The sequence below is a fragment of the Nicotiana attenuata genome, chromosome 5, assembly GCF_001879085.1.
Source record: "Nicotiana attenuata strain UT chromosome 5, NIATTr2, whole genome shotgun sequence".
In the NCBI taxonomy this organism is placed as follows: domain Eukaryota; kingdom Viridiplantae; phylum Streptophyta; class Magnoliopsida; order Solanales; family Solanaceae; genus Nicotiana; species Nicotiana attenuata.
In genome coordinates, this window is record NC_031993.1 from 53,924,373 (window position 1) to 53,936,352 (window position 11,980).

At 35.5% G+C, this 11,980-nt stretch overlaps 1 protein-coding gene across 1 annotated transcript; it reads left to right on the plus strand.

Annotated features, from left to right (window-relative positions):
• Window positions 513-8,750, plus strand: LOC109225866 (protein ENHANCED DISEASE RESISTANCE 2-like). Its single transcript, XM_019390670.1, has 20 exons — window positions 513-1,158; window positions 2,284-2,358; window positions 2,464-2,517; window positions 2,601-2,716; window positions 3,894-4,024; window positions 4,124-4,170; window positions 4,258-4,358; window positions 4,554-4,649; window positions 4,716-4,780; window positions 4,853-4,924; window positions 5,929-6,075; window positions 6,190-6,485; window positions 6,749-6,809; window positions 6,919-7,094; window positions 7,378-7,479; window positions 7,583-7,633; window positions 7,728-7,871; window positions 7,984-8,079; window positions 8,153-8,254; window positions 8,391-8,750. The coding sequence occupies exons 1-20, from the start codon at window positions 1,006-1,008 to the stop codon at window positions 8,493-8,495; spliced, it is 2,190 nt and encodes a 729-aa protein (XP_019246215.1). The 5' UTR covers window positions 513-1,005; the 3' UTR covers window positions 8,496-8,750.

Sequence of the window (11,980 nt, forward strand, 5' to 3'; positions counted from 1 at the left end):
AATGACAACTACATAAGCTCTATATATTCATAGGCGGGATCCAAGTTTTGAAGTTTATGGATCGAGGTGCCACTGAATGATCATTTGAGTTACTCGATTCAAAATATAATATTTATATTTATTAGATTCTTAATAGATATACGAGGTATGAGACAAATACACTAAGTTCGATCAAACCCGTAGCCTCTAAAGAAGTATTGTACTTGTAGTCACAAAATGGTTATTACATACATGATCATGATTTATGAAGTACAACAAATTTTTCGTTGAGGTATAATATAAATTATTAATATTTTGAGAAAATTCCTGTAAAATAGCTGAAAGAAACATATAGAAAATTTTACATACGATTTTGTGGTTAACAAAATCACGTTGAAAATGATTGGTGGGGTATCATATCTCATTGTTGTAAATTCCTAATTTCAAGGAGAGGGAGTAAATTTCGGAGTTCAAGTGGTTAGTTATTTCAAAATCTCAAAATGTAAATTTCTTTTCGCAAAGGAAAAAAAAAAAAGGAAAGATAAAATATATTTGAAAGAAGTAGAGAGGATAAAAGAGTAAATAGACAGAACTATCAACTTCCTCTTCCCCTATAAACATCAAAAACAGTTTATTTTCAAAGCGGGGAGGAGAGGAGAAACAGAGAAGAGAAACTCAGAAAGAAAAAGAAAAGGGAATTAAAACCAATTGGCAGTTTGCCGGGAGAGTCACACAAAAGAACTCCGGCATTATGCAAAAGAATAATTAAACAAAAAAAAAAAAAGATTGGTTCTCTGATTCCTTTTTTTGGGATCAGGGAATCATTAATTTCATCCCCTTCTCACCCTTCCCATTTAAATTTTTTTTTTTTTTTTTTAAATTTGCATGTATGCATATAGTCCTCACACGAATATATTTCAATGATGTAATCGTACATATATATGTATGATTCATTGAATTTCATATGAATGAAAAATATTTGAAAATATTTGTGAGTTGTTGAACGGAGGTTGTTATTGAGGTGAAATGGGATTGGAAGAAAGAGAAGGGAAAATGGAGGGGTGGCTTTACCTGATGAGGTTAAACAGGTTTGGACTGCAATATTCACGTAAAAGATACTTCATTCTTCAAGACAACTGTCTCAAGAGCTTCAAATCCATTCCCACTTCACCAAAAGAGGTACGTTCTACTTTCTTTATTTCATGCAATAACTCTTTTAATTCATTTCCTTTTTCCCTTTCATGCAATAACTCTTTTAATTCATGCAATATAATAACTCTTTTAGCCGAGAGTCTATCGGAAACAGCCTCCCTAAGGTCTGCGCATACACTACCCTCCCCAGACCCCATTTGTGGGATTCCACTGGGTGGTTGTTGTTGTTGTTGTTCCCTTTCACTTTCAACATGTTTCTTAGTAAGGAGCATTTGAATGGTGTTATTTGAATTATATATGGATCCCTCTTTTGATCATTTTTCTGTTAATTTGAGTTTTTCTTATGTCAATATGCTTTTGCTGTGTGTGTATGTGTGTGTGGGGGGTTATTGATTTTGGCTCCTTAAATTTTGTTTTTTCACTTGTTCTTTTCTGTTATTCTTGAACTCTGGCTTCCAATGTTCAATACAAGTTTTTCACGTTGGGAGCTATTTAATTGTGGATGACATTGACAGTTTTAACTGTTTTAAAAAGGAAAAGAGCTGGTTAGTTGAAGTAGGATTATGTTGTAGTTCTTTTCTTTGGTGGATTAGTTTTCTAGATGGGCTTTGTGATTCTTCTATAGTAACACAAAGTTTAGAATTCTTCCACGGGAATTTCCATAGTTTTGTTGCTTTTGATGTGTAGTAGCCTGCGCTAAGATTCAATAAAAGAAGTGGAAGAATATACTCTACCTTTTACAAATCATGCTTCAAGTGTATTGTCTTAAAGGTAGTAGTACACCACTAAACACTAACGTTTTTGAGATAAAAGTTTGATATAAGGATAATATCATACAGAAATTTTAAGCACCTCAAGTTCTTGCCGGACTGCAGTTTCTTTGTTTAAACTGCATAATAATAGGAGACTAGTTCAACAATGCCTACATTTCGAATGCGCAAACTCAGTAAAGAGAATATTACACTTACTTTCCATGTTGCAGAAACTGATTCCTCCTATCTACATGTTCTTCTTTTGTGGCTTCTTGCCAGGACTTACATTTGTTTGGCCTTTTAGATTGCATTTGTGTGAGAAGCTAACTACATATATATATATGACATTTCCTATGATATCAAAATTTCCAATAACTAATTGATCTGGTTTGTATGTCAGGAACCAATAAGAAGTGCAATAATTGACTCTTGCATCCGTGTCACGGACAATGGAAGAGAGAGCTTTCATAGAAAAGTATGTGCTAAAATTTTAAAACGTATCATATTTTGAAAGATAAATCAAGGGTCCACCTTCTTTTGTTTTTTTTCTTCTTATTAAATGATCAGTTTCTCGTTGCAGGTTTTCTTCATTTTCACCTTGTATAACACCTCTGATCACAATGATCAGCTCAAGGTATGCTCCTTTTACAGAGTGAATTTATTCTTTCAGGATAAAACACTCGAATACAAGCCTCTCTTTTCACTTTTTTTATGTAGTTCGGAGCATCCAGTCCAGAAGAGGCTGCCAGATGGATACATTGTTTAAAGGATGCTGCACTCAACCCGGAAAGAAGCTTACATGCTCCTTCAAGAAGAAAATGGCAACCATTCAGGTTAACAATTGATTTTTTAAATGCTCAAATTTCTACTTCTAAAGCTTCATTTGATGTTCATATGCTGTTCCTCTTTTTGTAACCAGATTCAGATCTTCGTGACTGGGAGAGTGGCATCTCTCTCATTTTAACTTAACTTACCATATAACTGACCAGAAAATCTTATTCTTGTATAGACAGCTAGCATACTAGAAATAGAGGAAACACCGAGCTAGTTCAGACAACTATTCTTAAGAAAGAATATGGGGCCTAACTCAACCTCAAAAGTTAGATAAGGATTATGCAACACCATATAAGGTGACAAAAAATCATTCTTTCAATTAACGTGGAACACTCTAACACCATACGCATGCTCAGACTGTATATATGAAGCATAGATAACACAACATGTGAGTCCAACACTAGGAAACACAATAACAGGAATTGGTCTAGCTCTGATACCATGTTAAGAAAATAGATCTTGTGCCTAACTCAACCACGAAAGTTATCTCATGAATGAGGTGAAGATTATCCAAAACCATATAATGAGACAACAACTCATTCTCTCAACCAATGTGAGACATTCTAACAATTAGAAAATCAAATTCTCATAGTTCGGTAAAAGATCATATAATGAGACAACAACTCATTCTCCAAACCAATGCTCCTTATGCTTACTGTCCCTCGTATTTCCTTCTTTCTCTAATTAGAGTTCAGTAAAAGACTAATAACATTTGCATACAGACATGCATTATTCCAAAAGAAAATCCATAAGTACAGTTGGTATATACAAAAACGACGATATGGGATACTCATAGTTTTATAAAATATCGTGCCCCAGGTTAAGGCAAGGAACTTATGTTGCCTAGTCCATGCCACCCATTTTCAGTTGCTTTTGGGTTGGCAGTGGATGCTCAAAGTTTTAACAGGGTATATCAGTGTTTCTGTTAAATCTAATCCATATGTTAATGAAATACAACGCCCTTCAGTGATTGAATAGAACAACTAGAGGTTCTTGATGAAGAAAATAAGCTATTCCACCCACTAAACATTGGTTTGAATTGGATGCTCAAATTCTTTACAGCAACCAAAATTGTTTGTTCTACTTTAGGTCTGGGTGGCTTTATCGAGGTGGAGCAGGGTTTTGTTATGCTCTCAGTAACTTATAGAAATGAATTGTATCCTACGTTTTTTACAGGTTGAGCGTTTCAAAGAGGATGGCCCATAAGAGCTCCATCGATTCGACTGCTGCATCTTCTATGCATGTGGGTGCAATGACATCTGATGTTCTTGCTCCTTCTCCATGGAAGATATTTGGCTGTCAAAATGGTAGGGATTATTCTTTTATACTATATCCAAAAGAAGAAGCAGAGTCTTCATATTGCTTCAGACAGAAATTCTAGATGTCTATGTTATTTTTCCCAACAGGCTTGCGGCTATTTAAAGAAGGGAAGGACAAAGGTCCGAATGGGAAGGTGTGTGCTAATTATATCTGTTGTGTCTGAGTTTCCTGATTTCAAATAGATATTTTCCTTGGTATAACAAATGGTTTTGCATCTCAGCATCGGGATGGTTCTCCAGCAGTAATGGCGGTGGGTGTGATTGAAGGAACATCTGAAGCCATTTTCCGCACACTCATGTGTCTTGGTCCCTCAAGATCAGAGTAAGATTTCTAACTCTTCTTCCAATTATTCGGCATATACATGTACCACTAACAATCTTGAGCTTCTATCTGGTTTCTTTTATGATGACTAATATAGACTACCTTAATGGAGTTGAATGATGTTATGTATCCTTTAGGATATTTGTTCATGTATTTGCAATTTGAAAAGGAAGACTTTGAATACTTTTTTTGCAGATGGGACTTCTCTTTCTACAGAGGCTGTGTGGTTGAGCACCTCGATGGTCATACAGATATAGTACACATTCAACTATACAACCATTGGCTGCCGTGGTGAGGCTCATAACTCTTACCAATTTGACCTCACAATGTAAGCTTGTATTAACTCTCATTTTGCAGGGGATCAAAAAGAAGAGATTTGCTCCTACGGCGTTACTGGAGAAGAGAGGATGATGGCACATATGGTAATCAAAGAAATGAATATAAACATGTCAATTTTATTTCCATATGCTGAGTTTTACTCTGTGTATATGCAGTTATTCTCTATCATTCTGTCATCCACAGCAAGTGTCCGCCACAAAATGGATATGTCCGTGCCTGCATTAAAAGTAATGTATGCTTTAACTTTGAACTTTTAATCTGCACTTGAAATATTAATTTAGCTCCATTTAATTTGCTTCTCTAGTTGAATGTTCTTATTTTATGGAAAGGTTAACATTCCTTGAGTACAGGGTGTCAGCAGCATTCACACTAGTTCATTTTCGCATTTGTCAGTTTTTTTTTCCAAATCATTTGTCAGTTAAATAAGCATTGTAGCAGAGCATTCTGAGTATTTGTCCACAGTTTACAAGCGTGGACGAGATAATAGCTGTGATTGTCTGGCATATTTCCTTATCTGGAACAATCAATAGAGAGAAAAGAACGGTTTAAAAGTTTTCCAAACATTGTGATCTTACTGACAAAGTAAAAAAAGGTATATGAAATATAAGTCATTCGGATAAGACCCTAGATAAAAAGGATGAAAGAAAGACATGAATTTCCTACTGAAGCTAAAGCGCACTCTCTACATAAAAGAAGAATGAGTGAATACTAAGTCATTTAGTAGTTTGCTATTTCCGTCCTACTTTCACATGCCCACAACCAGGGGCAGAGCTAAGTGGTTCATGAATCTCCTCCTTCGGAAAAATTTACTACAAAAATGGCGCAAATATGAATTTTTTTGTTATATATAAACTGTTGAATCCCTTTTTCTAGTGTAATGGAAAAGGGGGTTCAAAATTGCTTTAGGCCACAAGTTCAAATCTTGAGCGTCACATTCTTGTAAAAAGGAAAGCCCGGTGCAATAAGCTCCCGCTATGCGCGGGGACCGGGGAAGGGCCGAACCACAAGGGTCTATTATATGCAGCCTTAACCTGCATTCTGAAATCCCCTTCCATACATTCCTAGTAATAATGTCCTTGTAATACTTTCATTTCAATTTTTTGTCCTTTAATCTGATCTTGATTGCCTTTTCTGTTAAGACTATATATTTCAATGAAGGCAGGCACGATTTCCCTTACACCTCTATTCTTAAACATTCTTTTTTTCTGTTTTCCTTTTTGGGAATTGTCAGGTGGTGGACATGTTATAACTCCAACCAAACATGGTAAACCATCTATTGTAAAGCACATGCTTGCTATTGATTGGAAGTTCTGGAAACCTTATTTGAAGAAAGGGGCCTCAGTATCCATAACCATCCGCGTCCTCGAGAGAATTGCTGGTATTCTTCTATGCACAGATAAGAAATGGACATTTTATTTCATTTTATCATTCTACTTCTCCTTGGTGCATGTTTTCACCTGAAATGACTGGTCTGTGCTCTTTTGCTTTGCAGCACTAAGAGAGATGTTCAGAGCAAAGGAAGGGAACTACTTCTCGGAATTGTCACCAACTGCGCTAACAAGGGATATTGATCTGCCCGTTAGTGAAAAGGAAGAGATCAAAACAGAAGTTGATTATAAAATGATCGAGGATGACAAAGTGACAAATGATGGAAAAAATCCAGCATCCTCAAATCTCACGGGATTGGATGATGCGGCTGATGAGTTTTATGATGTTCCTGAACCGTCAGATGACGAACACTCAGACCATGCTTGGACCTCCAATGCAAGTCCAGAAGTGGGTTGTATGGTACCCTCTGGTCTCTAAATTTTTAAATAGCTTTTTTATTAGTTTGTAGAAGTGGTTGAGTATCAAGTCATTTGTCATCATTATATCCTTCTTCACGAAGAACTTCCCAAAATTTGGAAAGGACCTTCTACTGGATTTTATTGAATTATATTTTAAATGGTTAATTGTCCAATTAATTTGCGTCTTCCCTTGTTTAAGCCTACCAATATATGTAAAGTATCAAGTTTTTTCATAACAAGGTTCTTTCATGTTGTAATATGCAGGACTCGTACCACACAAAATTGACCACTGCAAATATTGTGAAAAAATTACATGATCTTGCAGGTTAGTGTTGTTTGACTAAAAGACAGTTATGAGCTGGAAATAACCAATACATTATAATTGTTACTCTGACGTAGTTAATATGTCTTATTTACATTTTCAAATGTTGCAGTTCAGAAAAAAGGTTATATGGACTTGCAAGAAATGGCTCGGGAAGAGAGTGTGTCATTGTGCTATGGAGCAACTCTTCCAAAAGATCAAAGTTTTAATATGCCTTGCAGTTGGGCTGCTGCGGATCCATCATCATTTTTGATTCGCGCTGAAAGCTACCTGGCAGACCAGGAAAAGGTTGTCTCTTTTATTAAGAACGACCTAGTGAAAGTATCCACTACTATATGCTTCTGCATGCTATGATCCCTACTCTCAACAACAAAATTAGAGAAGCTCTGATAGAACCGGAAAGAGTTGAAAGATTAAATGCTTCTCCAGTTTCACCTTACTTATCATCTGATGGTGATTGTAATAATTGTAATACTTAGGATTGAAGCATTGCCTGAATACCTGATTGAGTGTTGTGGTTCACATTCTTTCCTTGTTATTGAATTCTGATAAGTTTATCCTTCTCTATTAGGTTAAGGCAAAGAGTACCTTAATGCAAATGGTTGCAGCCGATTGGTTAAGATCTGACAGGCGTGAAGATGACCTTGCCGGTCGCCCAGGAAGCATAGTTCAGGTACTTTGTTGTTCTTGAAAAAATAAAACCAGTCAATATATGCATGTTTCGAGTTCCACTTATAGAGACTGCATATCTCAAACTTTTTGTTGACAATGTTTAGAGATATGCTGCTCAGGGTAGGCCGGAGTTCTTTTTTATCATCAACATCCAGGTGATTACTGCATGCTGCTTATATATGTATATATAATCATCATAGACTTAGAATTCAGTTAATTTTACTGATTGGTATTTGTTAAATGGGTCAGGTTCCAGGAGCAACCACTTATAATCTTGCTCTATATTACATGTTGAGATCTCCTTTGGAAGAAACACCCTTACTCGAGCGTTTTGTCAATGGAGATGATTCTTTTAGGAATTCAAGGTTTAAGCTCATACCATACATCTCCAAGGTTGGTTCTTTTGGTGTGAAGCAACATTTTAACATTCTGAACTTCATTAATCCACTTCAACTTTCGTTACTTGAACATACAATCATATTAAATTTTTCCTTATCGTACATAGGGATCCTGGATAGTGAAGCAGAGCGTTGGTAAGAAAGCTTGCTTGGTCGGTCAAGCATTGGAAGTGCATTATTTCCGGGGGAAAAATTATTTAGAGGTAGAGTACTGCAAAACTCTATTGCGTTTTATGCTCTCATATCAAGTATTGAAAATTTGTGTTGAATTTTCAGCTTGGCATTGATGTTGGATCATCAACAGTTGCAAGGGGTGTGGTCAGTCTTGTTCTTGGTTACTTAAACAATCTTGTTATTGAAATGGCATTTCTGATACAGGTAAAAACCACTGTCTTTCTACTTAAATTATTGTACAACACTGCTATTCATACTTCTAAAAGAGCATTTCTGAAGTTAATGCCGATACTGCATGCATGAAAAGGCCAGTTTATGCAAAAATATGATTTTTTTCCAGGGTAATACACCAGAAGAACTCCCAGAATTCCTTCTGGGGACTTGTCGACTGAACCATCTGGACGTTTCCAAATCGATTCCAACTGACTCCGTAAGCATCAGCTAAACAAAATTATTTTTCTGAGAAGTTGCATTACTGCAGGGATTTATTGATCTACTGCAGAAGAATGAAGATAGGTAAATGGCAAAGGGAGATTCAAAGTTCAAACTGATTAATTCATGTATAGGCATTCCTTTACATCAAGTTATACTTGAGTTTTGAAGTATATATATATATATGTTGATTTTTATTTTAAGGTGGGGGCTATACAATCTGTAAATGTTTCTCCTCATCAAATAAAACTTCCATTCTTTGAATGTACACATTCTTCAATAACTGCTCATGTTAGCTTTTATATTTCTAGGAGGAGATACATTATTATACCAATTTTTGTTTTGGGGTACACTACCATTCTAATTTTATACATAATTATCTTACGTCAAAGAATTGTAAATCCTAAATTATTTGATTCTGTATACTGATGAACATTTTGTATAACCCAGAAATTAGATCTAGATATTTATACTATTAGATATAGAAAAAGGGGTAAATCAAAGTCAATATTAATATTCAATAGCAGATCTAGTGCTTTTCTGGCGGATATTAAATGTGTGCTATTAGGTAAGAATATCCTAGAACAATAATGGAGCAATAAAGGCTTGAAAACGTAAAAGATAACAATAAATGATAATAAATGGCGTTTAAGTAATAAATGAGACAAGTTTACCTGACAAGGGTGAGATTTTCCAATAAGTTTTCTGACAATAATGGATGATAATAAGCAGTTGAATATTCCGATTCTTCTTGGAACGGGAGAGAAAGACAAAAGAAAAAGAAGTGTAAAGTAGGCCTTGTATATATATATTCAATAAAGAGAGAATCTTCACAGAGAATGTCAATGATGTTTTTTACAAAAAAATATTCGATCCCTTTCTAGAACTACATCCCTTCATATCTATAAAAGTACATGGGTCACAAATATAACACTCCTCAAATTTATAAAAGTTTCTAGACACGCTAATTATAAAATTAAATTATTATTATTATTATTATTATTATTATTTCTTGCCTATATATATATATATATATATATATATATATATATATATATATATATATATATATATATATATATATACACACACACACACACACACACACACACACACACGCACACACACACACACTTAAATAATTGGATATACAATTAGGGAAATATTTATAATTTAATATCATTAATTATTAAAAGTGGGTATCATTAATTATTAGTTAAGTTAAAAAAAATAAAAAAGAGAGGAAAAAGGGGCCTAAAGCCCATAAAAAGGCTGATGGAACAAAAGGCTTCAAGCCTTAAGAAAACAGAACAAGGTTCTATTATTCATGAAAAGGATTAGAAGGCAAAAGCCTTAGACAAAAACAGAACAAACTCATGAAACAGAGAGCCATGAAACTCACGCAGGCAACAAAAAATCGAGGGTTCCTTACAAATCACTAATTCTTGAACTCAGGTATATAAAATTCCCTATGGTCAATTACCCTACAGTAGTAATAGGTAAGAATTGAATAGTTAATTCCCTTCTTTCTCTATATCAACAATAAATTTCATGTTTAGGTGTGAAACTTTAAAATTGATTAAAATACACTGGTTGTTGTAGAATCGATTGTTTGACTGGTGTAAATTGGACTGGGGCCTACGTATTGGCTCGAGAAGTTTTGAGGTGAGTTGATATAACCCTTTACTAAAGTGGTTTAACTCACCAAAGCACGCATACAATGTGTTTGATGAATTGCTTAAAAGAGTTTATATTTACTTAATTGGAGCGAGTGAGTACCTATTAACTTAGAACTGTTCTAGCAAAAGTTTAGATGATTTATATATGTGCATAAATTTTCAGATTTTTGTGTTATTCTTATATGCTATTTTTATGTTGAAAATTTATGAAGAAGCAAGAATCTTTAGAAATACTTTTAGATGTTTATTTTATTTTTATGTCATGCTTTACATTTAAGGATACCGGCATGAGCATGTACATGATGTTCCAAAAAGAAAAGATTTAGACTTGAAAAGTCACAAGAAGAAGTTTTAGAAAGAAAAGATTTTTGGGAGTATCCTTTATTCTAAGAAGGGGTCATCGTCCCGGCCGAGGGTCCTAACCAAGGCGTTGACTTCCTGAAACTACTTGTACCAAAGTAGTGAGCACACGAGCCGAGGGTCTCGTTACTGAGAATTTACTTGGCCATGCTAAGGTATCATACATGAGCGCTGAGGACCATGAAGCGAGTGACACCTCGTGGATTGGCCTATTCGATCAGGTTGGGATCGAACCCGTGCCGATCACACAGTGACTAAGACAGAAATAGGTCAGGATAGTTGGAACTCCCAAAGAATAAAGTGAAGTATTTTTTTTAAGAAAGAAAAAGAAAAGAATTTCTTTTAGAATGTTCATAAACTGCTATTATGCAATTATTTTAGAATTGTTCTTATAAGATTTATGTTTTACATGCATTTAGAATCTTTGCTCGTAATGTATATGTTATTAAAGTTTCGTCCCCTGTCGTTGAGACTCACTGAGTACAATGGATGGTCTGCGGTACAACGTAGGAACCGATTTTGCCGGCGAGCAGGCTACGGGTTAGGACTTCCCTCACTTCCAGTACTATTGGTGAGCTCCATTTTGGTTCGTAGAGTATTCCTTAGAGTCATCTTTATTTAGCTATCTCTTTGTTTACTTAGAGAACTGGCCATGTCCTGAGCAGTGCGTTAGTTTATCAGTAGAGGCTTTATAGACACAGTCTTTGGGTTAAGATTCAGATGTTTTTAATAATAACTTAGCAGTATTTCAGTAGTTACTACGAATAAAGTTTTGGAGTTGATTTATTTAAATATTTAAATTAATCAAATCTATTATAACTTCAAACTTTATATGTAACAAGGTAATACTTTAACCAAATACTTTTGATTAAACTAGCAGTTACTGTGCGCCGAAGACAAATGCTCGTCCTCGTCCTCGTCCTCGTCTTCCATTAAACCACCTCGACGATAATTCGTCTTCTTCACATGACCTCGCCCTTTTGGGGTCAGGTCGATATGTCGCAACATTGACGCGTCACACTCTTCAAAGGCTTTATCACTGTTGACCAGGTCAAACGCATGAAATGAAGCTTTTTGCCCATACAGTTAGTCCCTCCGCTTGTCGAGGTCGTCCTCTGGGAGAGACTTGATAAGTGGATAATATAGGCCGTGGTTGTCGTCAGAGATGGATGACGTAGTGTTTCATGGGTCACGTATTTTAAACTCATATTGTCATGATTTTCCCGAGTGACCTTTGGAGAGAACCTGATGTGGACGAGACGTGACGTCAATCATCATGATGACATCGGTTCCCGATGCATTGCGTCAGGGCACGTGCAGCTCACAGGTTGGTTCTGCTATTTTGCCTGCAGCGGTAATCATGACGAGTCTCCTCGAATCCCAAGGTTCCTTCATTATAAAAGAGGGGTGATCACTGATTCTGAATCTTTCTTTCAATTTTATTCCCGAAATTTCTTTC